Source organism: Lepidochelys kempii, chromosome 2 (genome assembly GCF_965140265.1).
Source record: "Lepidochelys kempii isolate rLepKem1 chromosome 2, rLepKem1.hap2, whole genome shotgun sequence".
NCBI lineage: Eukaryota > Metazoa > Chordata > Testudines > Cheloniidae > Lepidochelys > Lepidochelys kempii.
Window position 1 is genome coordinate 210,653,955 of NC_133257.1, and position 26,058 is coordinate 210,680,012.

The 26,058-nt window shown below is 41.3% G+C and overlaps 1 protein-coding gene across 3 annotated transcripts; it reads left to right on the top strand.

Annotated features, from left to right (window-relative positions):
- Positions 1–383: 383 nt before the first annotated feature.
- CDCA7L (cell division cycle associated 7 like) lies at positions 384–26,051 on the top strand. 3 transcript variants are annotated; one of them, XM_073333746.1, is made up of 10 exons: positions 385–598; positions 10,472–10,612; positions 14,274–14,408; positions 14,975–15,331; positions 18,103–18,177; positions 19,257–19,445; positions 21,346–21,477; positions 22,995–23,144; positions 24,572–24,708; positions 24,891–25,114. In XM_073333746.1, the coding sequence occupies exons 1-10, from the start codon at positions 575–577 to the stop codon at positions 24,952–24,954; spliced, it is 1,404 nt and encodes a 467-aa protein (XP_073189847.1). In that variant the 5' UTR covers positions 385–574; the 3' UTR covers positions 24,955–25,114. The 3 variants fall into 3 exon arrangements, with proteins under 3 accessions (XP_073189849.1, XP_073189847.1, XP_073189848.1); XM_073333747.1 differs by lacking the exon at positions 24,891–25,114 and adding an exon at positions 25,130–26,051 and having other exon boundaries at positions 386–598; XM_073333748.1 differs by lacking the exon at positions 10,472–10,612 and having other exon boundaries at positions 384–598; positions 24,891–25,115.
- The last annotated feature ends 7 nt before the right edge of the window (positions 26,052–26,058 follow it).

Here is a 26,058-nt window from a genome sequence, read left to right on the forward strand (position 1 = left end):
TGGCAGCGCGGGGAATGGAAGCTAAGTTGTCCCAACTAACTGCCTCGCTCGCAGGCCATGGGAGCAAAGCCCCGCTGCAGCCCGCTCTCCCCGATTCAGTGGCACTGTTGCAGTGCACCGCAGCGAGGCCCCCCTAGCGACCAGCCGCTTCCCAGGTGGAGGGCAGGGGTTTTAAAGCACCTCTCCGGGAGGGGCAGCCAGGCTGATGGCCAAATCCCCGCCAGGGCCCTCGCCCTGTCTCCGCCGGGGGCCGGGTGGCCCTAGCTGGGGCGCAGCGCTCAAGGGGTAGCGCGGTGCCCTCAGTCTGCGGCCCGAGCCGGCCCCCCAGGAGTGGGGTGACGAGCGCCTCGCAGTCGCGGCGCGGCGAGGCGAGCAGGGCTCGGGGGCGGGCCCAGCGCAGCCCGCGCGTCGCCCCCGGGCGGAGCAGGCGGCGGAGGCTGCAGCTGGGCCCCGCGCCCGCCCTGCCCCCCGCACGTCCGGGGGAAGCCGCGCTCTGCGGCCCAACGTCGGCGGCGCGGTAGCTCCTGGGCTGGGGCAGCGGCGGCGCGTCCCGGGCGGGGGGGGTCGCAGCAGGATGGCAGCGGTGACCCAGTGCAAGGTGAGGCGGCCCCGGGCGCGCCCAGAGGCCCCCTCCCCGCCAGCCCGCCCGGCCGCCCGCCCGCAGCGCGCTGACTCTGCGGGGCGCGGGCCTTGGGCAGCTGGGCGCCAAGTGCCGCCCGTGCGGAGGCGCCCTCGCCTGCTGCCCGCATCTGCCCGGGGAGCGGGCGGCGCCGGTGGCAGGGCATTGCAGCGCTCTTGCCCCGCTGAGCCAGACCCCCCCCCCGATCCAGCAGCGACCGCCTGTGTTTGTTCTCCACCACGTGGAGCGTGTCCTGCAAAGAGAGCTCGCTGGGCTGCTTTTGCAGGGCTTCTTACCCAGCGCTGGGGCTAGAGCAAGCCGCCGCCTCCTCCTGGGTCTGCCTGCATCCCTTTCCTCCTCCCCGACCCCTCTGCGCATTGCAAAGGGGGTAGCCCTTGGCGTTCTGATTAATGAGGAGGGTGATGATGGGGGGTGGGGGTGGTGTCATTGCTCTGTTGGCCTGGCTTTGCTGGCAAACTTGGTCCCTGTATTGTTTGCAAGTCTGCCTGGCTCTCAGGTTGGCTCTTAAAAGGCAGTTGATTAACCCTAGTTGTCAGAAAAAAGTTCTCAAAAGTTTCAAATAATGAATCAGTTGCTTGGTGTTGCTGGGAGAGGTATTTCCAGTGTCTTTGTAGGGCTGCTTTTCCTCCTGCAGGTCTCTACTCAATTGATGTGCCAGCCTTCCCTTTTCATATATTTTCCACTAATTTAGTGTGAATCTATTTCTTGCATATTAGATTTGGAATATAACTTGGGGACGTTATTGTCTGCACTTGGGAACATCAGCACTCAGACTAGCTGGCAGGGGGCTGGCAACACCACGCCCCCCGCTTCCTCCTGCTGTATGATAAGCAGCGACAGTGTTAAAATTCAAACCCCAAGTTTTTTGAAGCCATATTTAAGCGGACACTACTGTGTATTAAAAAATTAAAAAGTTCCCTCACTTGTGATATTGTGATCTTATATTATAAAACTAAACACTAAAAATATAATTGATTTGTTGTGTTTGTCAAAGCTGAGTGCAAAATACCATTAGGAAAAATAAAATAGCGTTAGTTATTTGTAGTTAGATTTCCTTTTTGTTTTTCTGCTATCTTTGTTCTGCAGTATTTAAGGAAATGAAAACAAAACTGTATTTTTAAAACATCTTAATATTAGATTTTGTATTTTTTTAATCAAATCTTCAAATGTTTGGCCTAATCTGTCAGTGAGTTTCTTTTTAGTGTTTTTTAAAAGACCATCTTAAAAATAAAAAGTCTTTGGGGCAGCTTGACTCGCACACATTTTAATAATGATAGTTCTTTTGCTTCTGTCCTCCTCTGATTTGTGTTAAAAATGTTAGTTTAGACCCCAGTCCTATAAACACGCATGTGAGTAACATCAAGTATGTGTGTAAATGTTTTCAAGATTAGGCTTTTGGGGTTTAGTTTTACACCTGTGCGTAGTCTTGTTGAACTTCACATGCAAAGAGTAGTTAAAGGGACACTCAGGTACATAAAGTTACTTGTGAAAGTGTTTGCAGGATCAGGCATAATACATGTGGTGGCTTTCCAAGAACGTACCGGTGTATCATAATTTCATTGAGGTAAGATTAGTGGATCTGTTAAGCTTAAGGGAAAGCAGCTTTACATGGTGGGCAGTTGAACACAAACTAGAGCCCTTATTAAACATTTCAGAAGCAGAAAGATGTTTAAATTAGTACATGGTCTTCCATACAAATACATTAGGAACCTGAAGTCTGTTCCTGGCTCTGCCCCATCAACTTTACCTGATCCCCAGGTTCTCTCAGTTTGAAAGTGAGATATTAGGGAGTGTTGGGTGCTTGTAAAGTTGTTTGAGATCCTTTGACTGAAGGAAGGCGTTTTATGGAAGTGCAAAGTATTAATGCCTGGTGCTACAAGGAGATAACATTATTGTCCCCAGTCACGTTTTTACTCCACATGGAGCCAGTGCCTTCAGGGGTTCAGATGTGTTTCAGGCTTCCTTGTCTCTCTGAATCATCATATAGTCTGACTATGTTAGCTCCTTTAAAAAACCCAGTGAGGTTCAAAGATTATAAACACAAACTAGTTTGGTGGGATAGTTATGTGACCCCATTTTAGCCAATCGCTAGCCAACTATTCTGAGCCACAAGACCTGCTTTGTTTGTTTATATTGTTTGGTAACCAAAAGGCCTAATTTAAACATATCTGTAGAGTGTATACTGCTATACAAGTGAACCCCAGTTTTACAAATGTCTTGGGAGGCATCCAAAGCTTTCTTAAAACTGGAGTTTTGTAAAAACAAGTGTCAGTTTTTATAGAAGTTTAATCTACAGGACCAAATATTCATTTCAGGTATCACAGAGATTCATATATTTGGAGTTTGTAAAATTGCCATTGACTTACAGAATTCAAGTTAATATCACTAGAAAATACCATCTGTGGCCCCAGGCCTGCAAGTGACTCCAGGCAGGTGGACCCATGTGCCTGCCTGAAGCCCCATTGACGTCCATGGCTCCACAGCGCCAACTAGCACAATTGGGGTTATTTTTTTCTATACTGTATTAGTAGTCAACTTAATGGTACTGTGCAAGTCTGCTGTCTGGAAAGCTGGGATTCAGAAGTAGATGAGAGGATGCTGCTCTCATTTCAGGAAAAATTAAATCAGAAATAACCAGCTTCCCTGTGTGTATCAATGAAAAATTGGGTATTGTGGGGAAGAGCTGATCGGAGAAATGAGAGAGAATTTGAAGTATGGTCACACTATCTATACTGTTCTCATATTCATTATGTTAGCAGTCTTTTAGGAAAGCATCTTTATGGATTGCAGGTTCACACCACCTATAAAAAGGCAATTGTTCAATCTCATTCCTGTGATTTACAATGTGTGGATAGATTGCTGTGCCCATGCTGAGTCCCGTTGACTTCTGAAGGGCTCCATGTAGGTGTAGCAGTCTGCCCACATTCTTAAATTGCAGCATTAGGGCTTTGGTTCCTGATTATAAAGGCTGGTTGGTCGTAATGATAAACAATGGGGAAAGTTATAGCTTTGTGATTTTGGAAAATGCTTTTTGTAGGTCTAGGGTTAAAGAGTCATATCACACAATATTGTAAATAAGTTGCTTGTCATAAGACTTCATGAGAAGTCAGATATTCCTTATTTTACCATAAAATAGCTTAACTCAGTTTAATTACTAATTAAAAACCACTTAGAAATCCATACTCCAGTCTAGACATATATAGAGCCAAATTTGCTAAAAATTAATGGAAGAGTCGTCTTCAATAATAGGTTGGCAATAAAGATCATAGCTTTTCATGAAAAAAACAAAAATTCACAATATACCACTGTGGCGATAATAACCTATCTTCCTCTCAGATGGTATTTAAGTATTCCAAAAGTCTTAATGTTGTTTGATCTCTCAAGTATATGTGCTTTTTTTCATTACCTTTTTCTCTGCTTCTCCCAAAGCACTTTCATGCATTCTTCCATGACACTTCTTGTGGCTGGAATCCCAAACTATTTCATAAAGCCCCTTCAACTACAGCCAACTTGTACCGTGCTTCTGGAGAGAAACTGTGAACAGATACCATTTGGTAAATGGTCAAAGACTTGTGATATGTTCCTTCTGATAGCTATGTTTTTTTTTTTAAAATAAAATCTACTTGTTTACATAGCTAATGTGAACATGTGTAATCCTAAAAAGAAAAGGAGTACTTGTGGCACCTTAGAGACTGACCAATTTATTTGAGCATAAGCTTTCGTGATGCATCCGATGAAGTGAGCTGTAGCTCACGAAAGCTTATGCTCAAATAAATTGGTTAGTCTCTAAGGAGTACTTGTGGCACCTTTTTTCTTTTTGCAAATACAGACTAACACGGCTGCTACTCTGAAACGTGTGTAATCATGTGATTCCTATCATTGTCACTCTTCTTCTCCTTTCCTTTCCCATCTTCCTTCCATTTCTTTTATCGCCACTTATTACAGTGTGTCTTAAATTAGGTCCTGATTCTACTGTCATATTGATCTTTATGGATCTGATTGTAGGAGCAAGCCTTGGAATGTAAATAGTTCATGGCAAGGAATTTTCTTGCTGGTTTTTTTTGTTCAGTACCTAGCCCAAAGGGGCTATGATCCTGACTGGGGCCTCTGTATGCTACTGTAATACAAATAACTATTGTAAGCCTTGAAGTAGGTATGTGCTCAGAAGTTACTCCGTGAAAATCTGTTTTTGATGCAGTTCCTGTTCAGAATGGGTGAACTTCTGCTGGCTTTGCGTATGCAGTTAGGCCTGTTGATGTGCATAGGATTGTTGCAAGTAAGGACTTGTCTACATGCACAGCTGCACCAATTTAAAGTGTGATTTTTAACCTGATTTAGTTAAATTGGTGCAAAAGGATGTGTGAACACACATTTTGGTCTAAACCAAGCTTTTTTTGGTTTAATTAAAGTTGATTAAGCTAAAATGAAATTAGCCATTCTTAAACTGAAATAGGAGTGTTCACACACAAGTTTGCTGAGGTTTGCTTAATGGTTTAGTTGAACCATGTGTGTAGACAAGACCTAACATTAGCAGTCTTCAGTCCCATATGTCTTCCCAGTTGTATCTGTTTAGTTAAAGGGACATTATTTTTAAAGAAATTAGTTAAAAGTTGTTTCAGGTTTCAGCTCCTAGTCCCCCATCCAGTTTTTGTGGAGACTGAGCAACTGAACTGTACAGTGTAAACGGGGAAATTGACTATTCACACTGTGAGAGATAAGGTAGGTGAGGTAATATCTTTTATTGGACCAATTTCTGTTTGTGGAATAAGGTTCTGAAGAAGAGCTCTGTGTAGCTTGAAAGCTTGGTGGAAGGTTCAAAATCAGCTGGTCCAATAAAAGATATTACCTCACCTACCTTGTCTCTCTCTCATATCCTGAGACTAACATGGCCACAGCAACGCTATTCACAATATAAAGAAACTGCAAAAATAAAGACTACGATGTAACATAATGAAAGTTCATTTTCATCTTATATATTACTTTTGTTTGTTGTTGAAAAGGATGCTAACGGTGGGAATGGTGATAGTAATGGAGATTATAATGGTTGGTTGAAAAGTGTTGTAGGGTAACTTGTGCATATAATGGCAATACTTGATACTACAGTGGAAATGTTTATCTTTCAGAATTTGTATCCATTAGAGCTCAGATATGAACAAACGTACATTATGAGTGTCCCTTTAAATAGTGTCTATTCCTCCTAGCATGGCAAAACCACAGATGTACAGAACAGTGAACTGTCTTCTGTTCTGCACTTTGCATAAACAAAGCTGCCTGCTAAATTCTGATTCCAGAATCTTTCCTGTTGCCTGATGTCTAAAACAGAAATCACACCACCTGGCTATTTTTCTCTGTAACAATTCAGATGCAGTTTGTACTGCTGGCAGTAAGGAAAATCTTGTTTTGACTTGCAGAGAGAGAAAATATGATACACATATGTTGAATACCAAGATGTCACTTAAACTTTGTATTTTTTTATTGTGTTAAAATCTGTTTTAAGCTAGTTTTTGTGTGTGTGTCGTTCTCAGCCTTTGGTTACAATGGGAGCAGAATTGTCAACTTGCATATTCAAATGAGTCAGATTCCCTGAATTACACCAATGCAATGCCATCAATTTCACTGTCTATGTCTTGTATCTAATATGAGTGCACTTAGAGTGACTCTTGTACAAAGATCTCCCCATTCTTAAAAAAAGGTAGATAAGATACATCATTTTTTCAAATTTAGAGATGAAGAAACTGAGACCTAGCAAAGCATTAAGTATCTGAGTGTCTTGGGATGCTTTTCAGGGATCAGACCAAAGGCCAGGTATATTTACAACTCAGTAAGCGAGGTTATTCTGGAAATGTTTTGACTGTATGCTCTTTAGGGCAGGGACTATTTTTTACCTTAATTTGGAAAGCACCTGGGACATTTTAGGTGCTCCTGCAATATAAATAAACATCTTAAAATGTACTGTTAATGTACATGGTCTGAGGAAGTGAAGTTCAGGTTTGGATTAGATTTAGGCTACTGTTCGTGTTCCAAGCCAAAATGGGCTATGTTACCTGTGAAATTCCATCATTTCAAAGGTTTTGGTTTGTTACAAGCTTTTCCTGGGTGTTCAACATTTGTTTTTTGTGTCCCTCTAATGTTCTTGAAAGATATTTGCTTAGATCTCTGCTATGTTCCTGCAGATTTAATTTCACTTTAACTGACGTGTTTTATGTTGGAATATTCAGTATAAATTCTCCTTGAGCATATTTGGAGTGTTATTTCCCTTCCCTTGCTCTTTTTTTTTTTTTTTTTTTAAAATACAGCATGCCAGTGTGAAAAGTTAGAAACTCTGTGAGGTGCTTCTATCCTGCAAGTACATTGAGTAGGCAGTTCTCAACCAGTGTTTTTACATGTGTTTAGGGCAAACATGTTTTTATTTTGTTTGCCAGAATTAAAAGAAGAGGATCTAACATTGTAAGAACTATTTAGCTGCTTGAATGCATTTTGATTGATCCGTAACAAGAGAATGAAGTGCATGACTGTCAAAATTTTACACAACGAATAGAGCGTGACACACCATACAAAAGACATTGGCACAGATTCATCTTTGGTGTAGCTCTGTTACTATCAGTGCTGTGTTACATCAGGAGTAAATTTGGCCTGTTGTGTGAATTCTAGGACTATAGGAAATAAACAAGTTAAATGATGAGAAATGTACAAAGATGTTTTGGTCTATGCACTTTGTGCCTGCAGCAGTAGAGCTGTGTATGTAATGCTTGATGCACCCGATTCAGAACGTTGTGACATTTACAAAATTGCTGAACACGGCCTTTGTATGGTGCTTTAAAAGTCTTTTTTTTTTTTTTACAGTGAATGTATTTTTCTTTTAACTTTTATATTTACAACTTTTTTAAAAAAGAAATGCTTGAAACCAGCAGATGCCCTACAGATCTGTCCATTTCTCCAAAACCCTCATGCTTTAAGGGCTATTTGACTCTAGTCTTGCATTGCTCATGCTTTTCAACTCTGAGCAGGGAGGATTGAGACAGCTATGCTGCACAGAGTATTTTCATAAAAGGGGAAGAACCAGCAGTTGATGCATTCAAAATTTCTGCTTAAAAATTAGCAAAGTTTAAAATAATCTGCAGTTTCATCAAGTTCCACAATCTACTGTTTCTATCCTTTCCCTTTCCCAGCCCCAAATAATCTGCTCTCCCTTTAGAAATGATGATTTTCTTGTTGTTTTTTTTTTGCTTTCACTTTGGATTTTTGATACAGTTGGAGCACAGAGGTTAAAAAAACCAGTTATGCATGGTATGTAGACTGCATAGTAATTAGTAAATCACTGATGAACTGAACAGAATCTCTTAAAGGAGATGGACAGGAAAATGACAGCTCTTGGTACCAGGAACGTAACTTTTATGATGCACTAGCAGGGTATCCTATGCAAACTCATTGACTATGTCCACCTTATATAAATCATGCCTTCTTTGCTTCTATTAAATTAAACCAGTTAGCCGGAATGGGGACTCCTAAACATTTTAATGAGACTCTTGAAAATCAAAGGGAGGGGGTCACAAACTAAAAGTCTCTTTTGAAGTTCTGCAGCAAGTTACTTTAATCAGAGCCCCTCAGTATCTGAGAATGCATAGAGATCAAAAAGAGGTCCTCTACTGGGAAAGTATGGTTTTTTTCCTTTGTTCATAATCGGTAATTACACCCCCATAATAGCTCCTCTGGTGCAGATGCAGAAGTAATAGACGAAGAAGAAGAAATTAGTTAGGCATACAGTAATCGCAGCAGTGGCTAGCTCAGCTGTACAATAGCACAAGAACTAATGCAGTTGTTCCTGGAAGCAATTTAATCATAGCAACAAGGCTCACAGCTCCTTGTATGTTTTTCCATGAAGTCATTAAAATGTATAGTGCTCCATTTTTAACCCTTCTCTGTTGAGTGAAGAATGAAATTTCTCCACAGCAAAGGAGTGGTATTCTGGCTGCCCATATTTGGGGATTTGGGATTGGGGAAAACTCTAAAACTCTAGTATGGTGAGTGCAGCTCCAGCTAAAGTACATTAGTGAATTAGCTGAAGTGACTGAACTGCTTTCAGTCTGCTAGCTTGGGCCAGTTGTTTAGTGATTCTGATCTTGCCTAAACCAGTATAAGTCAGGATTGAATCTGTTTACATCTGTGGAGGTTTGCTGGCAAAAAAACAGTATGAGAATAAAATTAGGCACTTAAATGTTCTTGTATTATTACATACTTGCCAAGTGGAGGTGGGCCAGTAACATGATTGATTTCTCCCCCCTCCCCAATGTTTGGAAAATGGCAGTTACCATTTGGAAAAACTTTGCTCTTGGCAAAGATGAAAGCTTGAGAAAATCTGTATCATTTTGAGTTATTTAGGAACTCCTTAGTTTTGTCTGCTAATGGAGATAGCCACATGGCATTCTGCATATCTGAGTTCACTTAGGGAGCATTCTCTTGTAACATAAAACCTTGTGAACTCTGTTTGAATCCTTCTCATCAAGCAGTTGTGGATCTCTCTCCTGCATTATTGTGCCTTCATCAATTTCACTGGAAGTTGCATGTGGGGAATGAGTTCAGAATATGCAAGAGAGATCCACACAATGAATAAGAGAAGTTTGCCTGAAGTGTACACGTTGCTCTGAGGATGAACTCCCTGATCACTGGTGAGCAGTTTGGGCACTTGAGAAGACACTGTCTAGCTTAGCATGTCTTTCCTAAAGCATTCTGTCAATCAAGTAATGCTATGCTTGAATCAGTGTATAAATATGTATTCTGAAGCACTAAGGTAAGAAAGGGCATTAATTAGATCTAACCACACAATGCAGAGCACCTTCTATCCAAGTTTGTACAGTTGTTAGGCATATTCATTCAGTCAGGCAATATGCAAAAGCTCTAAATGATACAGGCTTGAGAGCTGCCTTAAGGACCTCCTTTACCATCTCTGACCTGCCACCATTAGTTAGGCTTATCTAGAATGTTAGAATGTAACGCCACAAAAGTGAAGCTCTGGGTGCTGGTGGCAGAACTTTCTTAGCCTTTGGGCTGTGCCCCCGGAATTTGCTCCTTGTGTGAAAATATGATTGAGCACAAACCTGATCATTTTAAGAAGACCTGGAAGGTGTCTTTGTCCAGAGCTTCCCAGCTGATTAAATTCTGAGTTCCTAGCTGAGAGAGCTCTGGGCAGCATGCCTTTGGTTTGTCTTACTGAATGTCCCAAAATAAGCCTTGTGTGGTGATGAGTATTAAATGCATATTATTAATTTTATTTTAAAAAAATTGCAAATTGTTGTTTATTATAACTATAAATATAGTTACAAAAAGGATAAAACCCTACAATTGAAGTCTCTTTGCACAGACAGACCTTTCTGAAATGCCTGAAATCTGTGACAGTCCTCATTTTTGAACAGTTTGCTGTGTCATTAGATTGCAGATGGTAGTGAGTTTGAAGATACTACTTTAAACCTTGATCTAAAGATCAATATGGCATATTTCTGTGACTAAAATCTGTAGCCTCAATCTTGCAGACACTTTTATGTATTGTGCTTATCTTTACTCCCATGAGCTGCCCCATGGAATGACATTAAGCACATGCAGAAATGTCGGTAGGATTGGGGCCTGTATTTATACGTTAAAGCAGTCTGCACAGCGTCCTGTGGAATTTGGCTTATTGAGATACAGTTCTGCTTTACATATTCTATATAATATATATTTGTATGTGAATAAGAGAGTGACAAATGAACAAGAGGCTGCTGTTCCCCTTAGAGTTTTTAGTAGGTGATTATTGCAATGACTGACTTTGTCTTCCATCTCATTTTGAATTGAAAACAGATACCCAAGGAAGTGGCTGACATTTTTAATTCCCCTAGTGATGATGAGGATTTTCTTGGTTTTGGAGATGATGTTCCCATGCAAACCTTGTCCTCAGATGACAGCTCTGATAGTTTTGACTCATTGGAGTCAGCAAAAAAGGTAGGAACATTTTTTCATAAACCCTAGTATATTGGTTTGGAACAGTAAAACTTCTTTGAATTTGTTTCAGAGCAGCGTTGACCTTAACTCTTGGCAGAAGTGGAAATCTATCATTCTTTTATTAGAAACAAAAAACTACTCACCTTTAATTCCTTTTAATTTGTAATGATCTTTTAAAAAGGGTCTTGTATGAATGAAATCCATTTTCCTTTCTTCATTAGGAGGAGAGGCTAGAGTGAGTTTGGTATTCATAACTTGCCCACATAGCATGAGAAAAATGGCCATTCAGTGATAGCCACCGTGGAGAATGCGTTACAGCTCAGTAAAATGTGGTGTTATGAATCAGTTGCACGTTTGCAGTACTGAAGTGGGATTCTATTGGAACCTCACTCTTTGAGTTGCTGTTTCAGTACCATGATGCTAGCACACGTTTTTATTCCTTTGATCTGTAGAAATCACCAGCTAGCATTATATCATTGAGGCTCTCAGATATCATTTTGTGCCTTGGCAATGGAATAGCCAACCTGTGTGAGGACTAGATATAGTAGGGTTTTTTTGTTTGTTGTTCTCTGAGTTGGCAGTTGGAAGTATCGGAAGTGGAGAGTATGAGGAGAAGGACACTGGGAAGAGAGCAAAGAGGAATAGCTCAGTGGTTTGAGCATTGGCCTGCTAAACCCAGGGTTGTGAGTTCAATCCTTGAGGGGGCCATTTGCGGATCTGGGGCAAAAATTGAGGATTGGTTCTGCTTTGAGCAGGGGGTTGGACAAGATGATCTCCTGAGGTCCCTTCCAACTATATGATTCTATTCTAAGAGAAACTGGTTTACATGAGAGCGAAGTTTACTGGGCTTGATGGTGATGAACTTACATCTGTTTGTTTTTTTGTGATAAGGGACAGAAAGCTAGCGAAGAGATTCAAGAAAGGGGGTGGCATAGCACACTGGAAGGAAGAAGTTGGCTTTCGTGGTATTTTGGATAGACTGCAGGTGGAAGATGTGAGGAAAAGACAGTTACAGTAATCAAAAAGATGAATAATGCTTGGACAAAGGTTTTAGTAGTGATGTTAGTTATGAAAGAGCAGATTTTTATTATATTGAAGGGGAAGAAGCAACAGTACTGGGAAGTTATGGACGAGAGGTAAATTTGAGTCATCAGTGTAAAGGTTTAGCTGAAACTCTGGGAGGAAATGAGGTCACCGAGAGAGATTGTGTGGGTATATAGGGACCTGGAGAGGAGGTGGAGGACTCTTCAGTGAAGCAAACATAAACCACACCTTTTTAACCCATCAAAACAGACCCAGTAGAGTACTATCATTGAAGGCAAGGAAGAGATAGTGATCAATGTTGCTGAATGCAGCAGTCTGATCAGGAACAGTAAAAATACCGTATGCTGTCAAGACTGGGATAGGAGGAATGACCTTTGTAAGGGCTTTTCCAGTGGACTGTAATATTCTCCCTCCCACTCTCTCCGCTTGGGCGCTTAGGCTATTATGAATTATTTTAAATCCCCGATCTCCGCTCCTTGGTCTCGAAGAATACAGATTCTTCCCTGAGTTTCACCCTCCGGCTCTCCAAAACAGCATCCTTTGGATAATTTAAGCCCTGAAGAGCCTCAGGTGCATGCTGCACAAGAGGCAGATTTACCTAGGGAAGAATTATCCTATAATGAAAGAGCAAAAGAGTGGGAAGGGAAGAGAAGCTCTGCAGGGTGGAACTGGGCAGGAAAGGGCAAAGAAGTTGGGGTAATCAATATAAATTGGGTCATGTTCGTGTCTTAGTAGTTCACAGGGACTTAGATAAACAAATTCTATTATCAGTATAGAGTTTTGCATGTCTCTTCCCTTGCAGCGTTGCCTGAAAGTCTCTCATGTAATTTTCTCATTTGTGTCACTTATACATTAGCTTAACCTAGCTACGTTGCTCAGGGCTGTGAAATATTTCACTCCCTAAGCACCGTAGTTAGGCAACCTAACCCTCAGTATAGGTGCAGCTAAGTCGATGGAAGAATTCTTCTGTTAACCTAGCTACCACCTCTTGAAGAGGTGTTTTAACTACACAGACGGAAAATCCCTTCTGTCAATGTAGAAAGCACCTATGTTGCAGCACTGTTGCGGTGTAACTGCACTGCTGCAGGTCTGCTGCTGTAGCACTTGTAGAGTAGACATAGCCTATTTGCACTAGTTTCTCCTTGCTTGTTTGCTTCCTGTGTAGTAAAATTACTGTTAAGGACACCTCTGTATAGGAAATGCCGCACTTTACTGTTGCACGTCATTGGTCCTCGTTCCCTATTTTCAGTCACTGTAACAAACTGACTGACAGTCTTTCTAGCCAGCGCTGCAAAGTTTTATGCAAGTACAGAGTGAACACTTTTTCTCAAAGAGAAATACAATTTCACTTTAAAGTTACTTCCCTTTTGTGTTTGCTCCTTTCTCAAACAGCTGCAGTGCAGCTATCAACAAAAGAACAAAGTAATTTTGTTCAGAGAAAACTCACTCCAATTACCCATAATAATTTGTAGATGTTTTAAGTGTAAAGAAACAGTATATGCAATGATTTTTCCTCTATTCCCCTGCAAGTTTTTCCACTCATCTATTATATCTATTTTTCACCAGATATTATCTCAACATAAAGAAGTGTATAATTAAAGTCGGGGATGGGAGGGAATTGAAGGAGAGAATAAAGATATTTAGCCAAGTGCAGTTGTATGAGAGGTCATTTCTGTATCTTGTGTGGGAGTTAAAACATCCAAGAAAAACTGGGGACGTAAACTGTCTCAAGTGAAGAATGCTGAGTTTCAAAAGGCAGGTGCAGTATGATTGTGTGTACATCCCCTGCCCTGAGCTAGTCCTGTTTTTCAAGATGGCAATAATGACACATTGACACAGGCTCTGACTGTTTTCTATATTGTTTCTTTTAAAATCTCCCTTCCTCATCATGGGACATATATTGTAGCTTTTTTGTTATATGTATAGTAAACCCATTGTGCGTAATGATGCTGTGCAAAGGGGAAACAAATGGGCTTCAGCCCTTTTTTGTTTAAGTAGATGATGTGCAAGCACGGCCCAAAAGGTATTTGGGGGGTTCTTTTTGAGCAAAAGGGATTTTTAGTTAGTTTGTTTAAAACTTTTCGATTTTGTTTTCACGTATTTAACTTCAGTGATGAACTGACTTTTTGGAGAGAGGGAACCTTTGCTGATTAAGCTCCCTCTTCCACTAAAGTATGAAAGGTAATAATATACATCTTCTGAGACCCCACAACACCAGTGAACCCAGAGAAGACCAGAGTTGATATATCTGAGGTTTTTTTAAAAAAATATATTATTTTTTTTAAAAAAAGCAGATCCTTTTCAGGTCTGCTTTATATACCATAATGAATCAAAAAAGACAAACTCAATTAAAAAAAAATCCTCTGCAGGTCACCTTTTAAAAAGACAGCAGAACTGGAGAGTATCTATGTTCATTTGAAATAAATGATAGGGATGAAATCCAGTGTGTCTTTTTCTTGTGACAGGTTTTGCATTTAATGTTTTCACAGGAGCATACCATCTGCTTAACTCCTTAACATTAAGCATTTTCTGATTTGGACGGGAAAGATTATATGAATGCTCTTTGTATGGCAAACTGCGTCCTAGCTGTTGTGATTTTCGTATGCTTGCTCAACAGGATGTTCGATTTCAATCCAAGTACCTGACTGAAGAACTGAGGAGAATTTTCACTGAAGACACTGATTCAGAAAGTGAAGTGTTTGAAGGTTTTGCTCCGAGTGAGCTGGATGTAAACAATGCGAATGGAATGATGGTAAAGCTAGCATTTTCATTGTGTTAAGACACACATACAGACTCCTCCTGCCCCCTTCTTCTTTCCTTGTGTAATCCTCTTGTTTTCATGCAGCTGGTTGAAATTTATTTTGTTATTTAACAATGTAAAATATTTGTGCTGAAGATAAATGTTGTTACAAATTTTCTTTAATATTTAATCAATGTATCATAAAAGCCAGAGATGGAGAATATCTACTAGTGCATGTAATGAAGAACCATCTGCTTAAGGGAAGGAGGATTGGTTGCTGTTCACACCAAATGGAATTCACTCTTGTGCAGAGGTCCAGCACGAAATCTATGTGCTACTAAAGTCCCACATCCTTACATGGTTAATGGACATTGCACTGGTCTCTGTAAAGGGCAGAATGGCACTCACTCTGAGCATTTTTTTTTTTTAATTGTTGGTTTAGCTAAACACAAGATGAAGTTTCCAGTTTTTCAGATTCTGATACTTAGTCATAGTCTATTGCTAATAATGAGGATAAAAAGTGGCCTGTTCCCATGTGACAGCTGTCAGTATATCATATTAATTATCTCTGCTTTCAGCCCGTGGAATCAGATTTGAGTGATGGCGAGAACAATAATTTATCTTTACTGGGTAGTGAGGAGGAGGAGGAGGAAGAGAAGGCTTACCCCAAGAGAAGAAGCTTTGGCCTTCGTGTGGCATTTCAGTTCCCCACAAGAAAGTCTGCCAAGAAGAAGGTGCCTGAACCAACTATTTCCAAGTTACACTTGCAAGACAATAAACCCCCTAAAACTCTCACAAGAGAGAAAAGCAGCAAGCAATGGAAGAAACTAGAAGGGTCTGCCTCAGAGTCTGAGGAGGATGTTAAAGAGATGCGGGAAGAAAGCTCCAGTGCTCTGCTTAAAAGAGCTATAAACATCAAAGAAAATAAAGCCATGGTAAGACAAAGCAAGCAAAAGCCAGTACTCACTAAGGGTATGTCTTCACTGCAGAGTTTACTGGGTGATTGGCATCCGAGTCTGAGCACTCAGTTTAGCCTTGCCTGGTTGCGAGCAGTCACTGCAAAGCCACACTTGAGTTATTGTGTCCACACTGGTGCTGCACTCTCTTGTATGTGTGTCACTAGGCCTTCTGGGAGGATATCCCATGATTCTTTGTGCTACAGTAAACTGAGCCACTCCCAGTGAATTGTGGGAGTACTTGTCTGTCCTGGGCTCACTGGGAGAATTGTGGGAAGGCATTGGAGTGGTTTAATTTGTGTCCTAACTACAAAATGTGTGGGTTACTTGCTTGAGTGAAATCCTCATCTGGGCTCTAGCCTATATACCCTGAGCCTTGCCAGTTAGCTTGGGTTAAAAGTATCACAAAACTCAGGGTAGAGGCTTTTACATGTGGATGGGAGCAGGATTAGGGGGCAACAACTGAGTAAAGGTCCAGGTTAACTCTGTAGTGAAGACATACCTTATAACCAGACCCTATCAAAAGGCATTGCCATCCATTAACTTTAAATGATCCATTGTGTCATTATACAATAGAGTTGCTAATTTACATTGGCTGAGAAACCTATTTCAGTTTACTAAATGGAAAAATAAGATAAAGCAATCAAGACTTTTGCATCTCTAAGTGTATGCTCACTTGTTTGAGAAGTGTAGTTTAGAGTTAAAACTTTCCTCTTATACTAATGTGTAGTGTGTGAGGGGGACTATTACCTTCCTGCTCTTTGTCCTGATGCCTTTGGGTATGCAGCTCAAAGTCCATTGGCCTTTTCTGCTGCCATATGGTGATGGAACCCAAATGAGGTATAGGTTTGTCTGTTGCCCTTTCAGCTTTATTGCTTCTCATGTTTCTGCTTCCCATTGGGTATTAATATTTGATTATTTCCCCCCAGGGCTATTGGCTTGTATCTTTCCAAGTAAAAGCTCATTTTGTAGTTTCTTAAGCTTTGTCTACACTATGGGGGGAGATCGATCTAAGTTACACAAACTTCAGCTATGTGAATAACGTAGCTGAAGTCGATGTACTTTGATCTACTTACCATGTGGTCTGCACTACGCAGTGTCGACTGGAGATGCTCTCCCGTCGACTCCTCTTGCTCTTCTCATTCAGGTGGAGTACAGGAGTCTACGGGAGAGCGATCTGTGGCGGATTTAGCAAGTCTTCACTAGACCTGCTGAATCGACCACCGATGCATCGATTGCCATGCGTTGACCCCCTGATAAATGTAGACATGGCCATACTCTTATTTCTAATCTATCTAGGTTCCTCTATATAATTGTGCTGTCCTTACTGGTATTTACAGCTACTCTTAGTTCAGTATCTCTGTGAATTTCATTAATGTCTCCTTTTTTCTCCTCCAGATCACTAATGAGGGTGTTAAATGTGACTGTTTTTAGATAGTAATTAAAAGCGTATTAGGTCTTTACTGAGAAATGTCATGCACTCTTTGTGGCCTCTTCACACCACATTCGGTTCTGCCATGGCTGTCTCAGATGTTTGGCAGTCAAGAATCGCCACCATTTTCCCCATTTAAGGTCTTCCCTTCTTATGAAGCTCCCTAAAGCCAGCAGCTGTTGAAGCCCAGGGGGTGAGTCCCTTCAGGGCAAGTCAATAGTATTTCAAAACAGCCAGCCAAGGTGATGTAGAGAAGAGGCACAGGTCCAGGGTCTCTCGTATAGTATAAGTACAACAGAGTATTAATGCCACTTTGCTTAGAGTGCACTGTGCTGGTGACATCACACTTGTTGTGGGGTGGGGGTGCCGACCAACAGGAGTCTTTTAGTACATTGTTTTGCAAAGGGGTGTGTTTATACTCTTACACACACAAAGCCTGATTACTATAGGTCAGCTCCAATCTGCTGTGTGGAATGAGGCAGTGTGGCCTCACTAATAGAGAGCTCATGCTGGGGTATTCTATAAGGGAAGGTTCTGACTGTTTTCACTGGGTTCTGATAAAGAATGACTAGGAGAAAATTCTGACCAGCCAACAAAAGTCACTGAGACTATGGCTACACTACAGAGCTTCCAGCTGCTCTATGCCAACAGGAAAGAGGTCTCCTGTTGACTTGGCTACCACCGCTTGCTGGAGTAATTATATCGGTGGGAGGAGCTCTCTTGTCAACATAGCACTGTCCACATTGGCGCTTAGGTTGGTGTAACTTACATCGCTCAGGGGGCTGGCTTATTCACACCCCTGGGTGACGTAACTTATACAGACATAAGCTGTAGTGTGTACATAGCCCAAGTCCTCACTGTCAAAATAACTTAGTGTGCCAGCAATTTTGTATTAGGAAAGTATGTGCCAAGAAAACCCACAAAAAACCTCTTATAATCCCCTGGTGCAGTTAGGTCCACTCTTGTTGTCAAGCGATTAGCTTTCCCATGTTAACTGCAAATTTCAGTCATTATTAGTCACGGATACTGTAACCTCAGTATAACACACTTCTTTAGAGCCACATTTGATAGCATTGGATGTGATTTTTAGCTGCACGACTTCAGTACGAATCAATGGGAGTCATGGTGCTAAAATCTGCTCTAGAGCTTTGAACGTTTAGGGGTAGAGGTTTAAATGAAGTGTTTTAAAGAGTGGTTATTTACACTGGGATTTGAAATAACTCAGTGTGTGTGAAAACAGAGCATGGTAAGGACTGAGTAGGTTAAATATTTGCAAGTTTGCAATGAGACTTCAATAGGATATCTTTATTAATTTCAGCTTGCCCAGTTGTTAGCAGAACTGAATTCTATACCTGAACTGTTTCCAGTGAAAATGCCCACCTCAACTCCTTCTGTAAGTTTCCATATTTGCTTAAATATAATACATATTGTTGCTGAACTTGAATGAGATGTGTCTTCTGATGAATATTTTTATCCTTTTTTTTTGTAATTTTATTTGTATTGACTTAATATTAGTTATATAAAGCGGCAGGGCTAGGCTACCATGATATACAGGTAAAGAAACAGCTCAAATTAAGCAATGTATATTCAAAGAAACAGATCTAAAATTAGGCACTGCTCCATTAACTTAGACCCAGAGAGGCTCATGAAACACTGGACAAACAAATGTGTATATTTGAGAATCGTGGTTGGAGGGCAAATAGGATCTTGTAGCTGGAAATCTAAAGAGGGTGAAGAAACTACTACTGTTTTCAGATCCTGTCTGTTTTTTTGCTAATTTTCCTCTCTGTTAAAGTCCGTGTTTCCATTAGAACTGTGATGGGAAAACTAGCATGATGTTTCTATGTTCTACCTCTGGAGCATCTCTTTTTTGGCTACCAGCATAGAAATCCCTAATCCTCTGTGATTACTGTGGGATAATGTTAATTTATCCAGTAATCCAAGTCCACACGTACTCCAGGAGGGTTGTACATCCATGTTCCTGACTTTGGGAAGTCCTTGTAAAATGTTGCCCTGATAATGAAGTCATTTGTGACCAAATTGTAAACATGTGAAAGGCTAGCTCCTTGTTGGTTGCACTTCTTCAAGTATTTATTGTGATGTATTAAACCTACTTCAAATAAATCTCTGGATTCCAGTAATATGTATTCTGTATTTTTATTCTGGAAAGAACCTTAGGGATATAGTGTTAGAATGCCCCTATCCTTATGACAATGTTCCCCACTTATCATCTTGTACGTATATGCTCACTTTTTCATTTAAAGTAACAATTAGAGAATTGCAGCAAGTTCCCCATCTAGCGAGCTTCCCTACAAATTTGTTTGTGGCACCAAGTTTGCTAGGATGACCTCCTAGAGCTATGCAAATACATGTATAGGTGTGGTAGTCCCATGCCCATATAATCTCTGGTAGTTCCCTGTCCCAAACACACAACAGTGAGGCTGATGAGACACTTTTTTTTTTCTCCTCCAGAAACAGAAGAAAACCCCGAGGAGAACATTTTCTGAAGGCCAGATAGAGCGTCGTACAAACCCAACCAGAAACGCTCGTCCACCTGAGAAATTTGCCTTGGAAAACTTTACTGTGTCTGCGGCTAAATTTGCAGAACACTTTCATAATTACAGACAACAAAATCTCCTAATAAAGAAGAGATTCAGTGGGGTATTTGCCAGTTTAGTTTGTTTATTAGCCTTTGTCTTTTGGAGATGTCACTTAAGCTACTTTGAGCTGGCCAGAGTGGGGACAAATGCAGCAGAAAGCTAACTAGCATTTAGAACCTTTGTGCTGGGATTAGAAGCAGGAGAAAAAAGGATTCTGGAGCCTCCCCCACCCCTAGTCACCCAAGCTATTTCAGTATGTAACCCATACCATTTGAATGTGTATCTAATTATATGATTATCAGATTAATATTTGTATTATTTAGTCTTTGAAATCCAGTAGTGCCCACAATGTGCTAGGCTGGAGGCAGGCTAGGGAGTGGGGTGATAAGGAGGTGGGAGGGAATGGGAGGAGAGGTGAACAGCTTCACTCTTGATGATGGCAGAGGAGTAGGGAGAGTGTTAGAAGGGAGCAGAAATCAAAGCTGAGCTTGTTGAACTTCAGTTTAAGAATTGGTAAGAACCTGTGTGGAGAGAGAGGAGGATGAGAGAAGACTTGAGAAAGAAGTCAGAATTTGCAAATAAGCAACAAAATGTTGTTGGAGCCGTGTGATGTTACATTTGTCCTCCTACCCCATTCCTCCTTTTATCAGTCATATTCATGTGTCATGTCTGCTATTAAATGTAAACTTTCTGTGCTAAGGATTATCTCTTGTTATGTCTGTGTGCCATGCTGAACCACAATAGGATTGTAATCCTGCTTGGGTCCTTTTGTGTGCTACCACAAGATAATGGCAACAACAGAGGTGGAAAATTAGCACTATTAGGTGAGGGATGTGGCAGAAGGGAATGAGGAGAGAATGAATTTTCAGATGGATGTCCATGTGGCCAGAGGCATTCAGTAGAACAGGCATGCAGAAATAGGATGTTGGGGGTAAGCCAGGGCTGAGATTTGTTGGGGTGGACTTCGGTTGGGGAGAGTTGCAAAAAAATCAGTGCTGGAGGAGAAAGTAGAGTTAATTTTATTAAACAACAGGAGAGGGAGGGGAAAATCAGGAGAGAGCTCAGAGAAGTCATAGACACCGATGGATTGGGAGGTCACGGTATGAAAAGGTGGGCAAAGTTGAAATAGAGGTGCTGGTTGTAGAGGGAACTCAGTTACTGAAAAATCAGAGGGAATAGTGCTGAGAGAAGATGAAGCTGAGTGAGCGGCCATTTTGGAGACTTGATCCAGTGTTGAAGGGCAAAGACTAAGGAGTCAGATGGGACATCAGTGTGGAAGCTGAAACCTCTGGAGGATGGGGGTGGAAGGAGAAGCAGGAGAGCTTGGTGTATCAAAGTCCAGAGAAGGATGTTGGTGGCTGGTAGATAAGTTACATGGAGAGGGAGTGTAGAGTCTAGTGGGGAGATTGCTCAAAGAAAATGAAGGGGTGAACTGGATAAGGAGGAAGGTGCTGGACATGGCAGATGCCCAACACTTCCACCACCTTTCTTGAGGATGAGTCACAGAGGGGAGAAAGAGAGGCTGCTGTGAGTAGAGCTGTGGAGGTTTCAATGGGTGCTGGAGATGGAGGGGAAAGAGATATAAAAAGGTGGATGGTAGTGATCTTTTTCTGTGAAGGAGAAAACGGATTGTTTGTAATTGGAGGGAAAACGGGAGGAGTTTGTTGGAGGCAAATGCCAGCTGTATGAAGGGTAGCAGATTTCCTCAGAGGAAAAGAAAGATGGGGTGGTAGGATAAGGATTTTGAGGGTGTTTGAAGGGGTAGGGGAATGAGGATAAGGAGGAGAGCTAGAGCTGCTGAGAGCAATAAAGGTTGGAGTGGGAGGGAGGATAGGGATTTGGAGGTGACCACAAACTCTAGCTATATGTTCTGTTCTTATAGTCAGAGCATATTTGATCTAAAGGTAAAAGCACTTCACCCATCATAAGACAAAAGATGATGAGATCGGTTTGTTTTGTAGGGTGACTGTGGAATGCGTAAAAGAAGGAGGTCATCTAAATATTCATCTTACCGTCCTGTTGAAGATATTACTGATGAGGACTTGGAGAATATCGCAATTACAGTTAAAGATAAAATCTATGATAAAGTCCTGGTAGGTGCCTGCTTTTTCCTTGTGATTGCTTAGCGTGAGGGGCAGAAGATGAAACTACTTCATTTCATGAAGGGAATATAATGCTCATTGAAAAGTGCCAGAATAAGAGGCCTGGAGACTGCAGTGTTGTGTGTATCTACTGTGCAGGGACAGCAGGGAAGCTTCTCTCCCTTGCTTCAGAGGAGCACTGGAGAAGGTAGTGCACGATCTATGCATAGCCATCTCTTGCTGTCTGCAAACAGGTGCCAGTTGTGGCAGTGTTTTGCTATTGTTACCTGTTGAGTGGGAACTCTATTGAGACCACTAATTCCCTTCCACCAAAGGGCTATTAGATTGAAGTGGACATAGCCATGAATGATCTGGGCGCAGTATAAGCTAGTGACCTGGAAGCAAATTGCTCCAAATCCCATTTGTGTTCCCATCTCCCTTGCCAAAAATTACTCTGAAGTGTTATCACGCAAGAGGAGTGCTGAAACCTGGAAGAGCAAGGGTTATTCAAAAGGACATTAATACATGTCTGTGGCATGTTGCTGCATAAGCAGGGCTACTCTTGTAAACACCTGCTTTGCAACCTTATCTGTGCATAGATTTAAAATGAACATGAGCCTCTCTGTTTTGGGGTTTGATGCTGTCACAGGGATCACTGCACGAAGATTATCTCATACCCTGGAATTTTAGAATGGTGGATATTGTTAGTTTGTAGGCAATACCGTGTTCTTCATCTGGTGGCCTTACTGGAAGGAGGATAAACAAGTTGCAGTAATCACTTTTTTTTTTTTAAATCCCTATGGAGATTGCACTTGTCTTTCTCTCTCTCTCTCTCAGGTTCTTTGATTTCAGAAACACTGCCAGCAAAGATTGGGTTAGTGGTGCTTGTTACCCTGGGGGAGCCATAGGTTTGAATTTCTAGCACAGTGGATTGCAGGTGCTGTAGGAGGACAGTCTAATTTATTGACTAGTAAATATATGCATCCCTTAGGCAGTGCTTTTCTCCCCAGCTGAGTCACCTTTGCATCCTTTGAGAGTTCAGAGAATCGCCATATTCCCTTTTTTAACATCCTCCCCCCCCCCCCCCCCCTTAAGGGCCCATGCTTTGGCCACAAAGACTTGCATGGGGATCCTTTTGGTTTGTATCAATGGTGTACCTTACTCTTCTAGAGAAATCACTGCTCAGTGACTCTGTGGGTTCCTAGCGTTTGCCATGGGTGGACTGGAACCAGAAATATAACATAGGGCTCATGTAGCACATTAGATTCCTAAGCCTTCAGGACAGGGACCATCTCTTTGTTTTGTACAATACCTAGCGTACTTGTGAGCACTGTAGAAATAATCATGGTGGTTGTGTTTTTTCCTAATGTTTTATTAATCTAATTGCCTCTGGTTCCCAAGGAGAAATTTGAGTACTTTCCACCTCCAGCTGAGAGGTGTGTTAGAGAATTCCACGTGGAGTCAAGAAGTTCAGCATGATGTGAAATGCTGAATTTTTACACATCTCTCTCCCTCCTTTCCAACTTTAGGGTAGTACGTGCCACCAGTGTCGGCAGAAAACTATTGATACTAAGACAGTCTGTCGTAATCAAGGGTGCGGGGGTGTGAGAGGACAGTTCTGTGGACCGTGTCTTCGTAATCGATATGGTGAAGATGTGAAATCGGCACTTCTGGATCCAGCAAGTATTCAGATCTTTGGGTTAAAATGACAGTATGATTATGGCTTTGTTAGCTTCACAATCATCGTGGATTTCTTGGATAACATGAAACTCAAACATTCTACCACAGTAGTGTGGCTGTGATTTATATTTATCTTGCTGAGGTAGGAATGAGATTGCAGGACTTTCGGCCTGCTCTTAGTTGCTCTCAGGTGGGGGAAAGAAAACTCATGAGGCTTAGAAGATGAAAGGGGGCCTGATTCTTCCAATTTCTTGTGTAGCTTTTTGTCTCCTTTCCTGATGCTTTTACTGATCTGGTCTGCAATGCAAGCACCTTGTTTCAGATACTAAACTTAAAGATTGGGAAGTAAAGAACCTCAAGAATTTAGGTTTGGGTCTCCTTTCTTTCCTTGAGCCCCTATCCTGTCCTCAGCAGAGTGCATAGACCCGTCGTGTCCAAATCCCTCCCTTTCACGGGGTCTGGCTGTCTATGCAATTCACATACAATTAACATAATCAAAGTTTCCTCTTCAAGCTTGCCTCTTTGTTGCTCTCCCCTCTGAGACACTATCCTGGTTCCCCCCCTTCATATTCTTGTGGAGGTAATCAGATCCCCCTTTCAGCATGACAGACTAACGTTTTTGTACAAGGTCTCAGGTCTGCCCCCCAGAGCAATGGCCACATTCGTTTTTGTCTAATGCAGCTCCTGAAGTCACGTGTTGCAGGCAGCAGACCTCCTCTCCTTGCTCTGACCCCCGGTCTGTTTTAAAAAGTGATAATGTCCTTTTAAAAGACATTTTTAAAAATGTTTTTCCTTTCAGATTAACTGAATGTCTCGTGTGGCTCTCTTTCATACAGCCTCTGAGTTAGTGTCCAAACCCACCCCTTCCTGGAATTTGGCTTCACTTGTAATTTAAACATAAATCCTAGCCTAGGGATCCTGCCTGAGGACCTTCTCTGCCTTGTTCTCTGGCTCAGAGACGTTCCACCTCTCTTTATATCCTGGTTGCAGCTAATTGGACCAACCTTTCAATCTGACTCAGCCATAGTTACCCTGTATTTTAATAATGGAGGTTTTTTATCACCTGAGCCTAGGGTGCTCGAACAGAAGAGCCCTGCTTTTTATATTCTGTTACAACACTATATCCCCAGGGAAATCAGTACTACTAGAATTTGTTGAGTGTGAGCTTTGAAAAATTCCAAGTAAAGAATGGATATTCGTTCGTTCTTCAGTACTGCAAATTTTTTTATCAAAAGATTGATTAATATTATCTTTTAAAGTATTTGTTTATGAAATACAATATTGCCCTGTAATAAGGCATTGTTACAGAACAGTGGCACTTTCTGCTGTTTTGGGTGGGTAAACTGGTTGGAGAAGACAGGTTTGCATCTAATACTTCTGTAGATAACTCTACCCCTCTATCTTTCCCTCCTTGTCTGTAATTCAGGATTGGATTTGCCCTCCTTGTCGTGGTGTCTGTAACTGCAGTTACTGTCGCAAGCGTGATGGCCGCTGTGCCACAGGAATGCTCATCCACTTGGCAAAATTTTATGGTTATGACAATGTTAAAGAATATCTTGAAAGGTAAGATAATTACATAACTGCTTTAGAATTGAAATCCTCCCTTTCAAATGTGCTGCCTAATCAGGCTCTCAAAATGTTGTTTTCATTTAATAACAACTTTGGAGCTTTAACCCAGACCTAAGTCAGTCACAAAATATTGAAACTTGCTGAAACATCTAAGTAGGTACTTGTGACTTTTTCAGCCTGGGCCCACAGAAATTGATGGCAAAACTCCCCTTGACTTCAGTGGAACTTGACCGCATGTGAAATCTTGAGACTGTCAACTTTACTGTGTCAATGAATAAGGCAATTTGAAAACTGAACCATTATTTTGTATTTTAAGAGTTAAATTGACTCTGTTTTTGTGTGTGCTTCTGCAGAGCGGTGACCATCTAAAATCAGATTCCCATAAAATAAACATTTTTCTACCTCTTTTTTCTAGTTTACAAAAGCAACTGAGTGAAGACAGTTGAGGATGCTGAGCACAGCTGCCTGACCTGCAGACAAGTTGCTTAGTTCAGGGTTTAAAAAATTGTATTACAAGGATGTTTATACAAGATAGAATTGTAGAATATAGCTTTGGATTTTTTTTTTTTTTTACTGATTGGTCTTATACAATGATTTCTCAGGAAATGTTTTAGTAGAGGAATCTATATGCAGAACATTCTTTTATGCATAGACACCTGTATACAGAGCAGAACAGCACTTTTAAAACTTCAGTGGTTAATTTTCAGTAGAGCTACAGAACCAAGTAGATGCTTAACTCCAAAGGCTGTGAAGGGAATTGTGAAGCACTAAAAATTTAACCAGTGGAGGGAGGACTCTTAATAGTTTGCTTAGGCCATTACATTTTTACATCTCATCCCACTCCAGTACCACTTCCTGACCTAAAGAGACAAGTTTTCCAAAGCCTTCTCTTTTGTGCACAAGCAAATCAAGTAACTGCATGCCTCAGTTTGTGGGCAAAAGGAAGTTTTGCCCCTGCAATGGTGGGAGGGAGTCCTTTTGAAAACTTTATTCAGTTCTGGTTGGACTGTGTGTGCAGTTTACCAGCCAACTGTTCCTCTTCCCCCCTCCCCCGAGAACTTGTAAGTGCAAGGGGAGTTTTGTGGATACATGTTGTTTAAACAGAAAAAAGGTAATGCAATCCAACAGCAGTGATGCACCTGCTCTTTGAGAGTGATATTGACTTTTAATTTTAGTGCTAAAGTTTTTTTTAATAATTTCTATGTGTCTGCTTAGCAAAAAGCAGGCTTTAAAAACCCCTATTACTGCAGCCTCAGATTGTCAAAATTTGTGTAAAATATTGTATGTTTTACTCTGTGTCGAGATAATAAAGCATTTTCACTAGAGGAGCATTTTCATCATGAA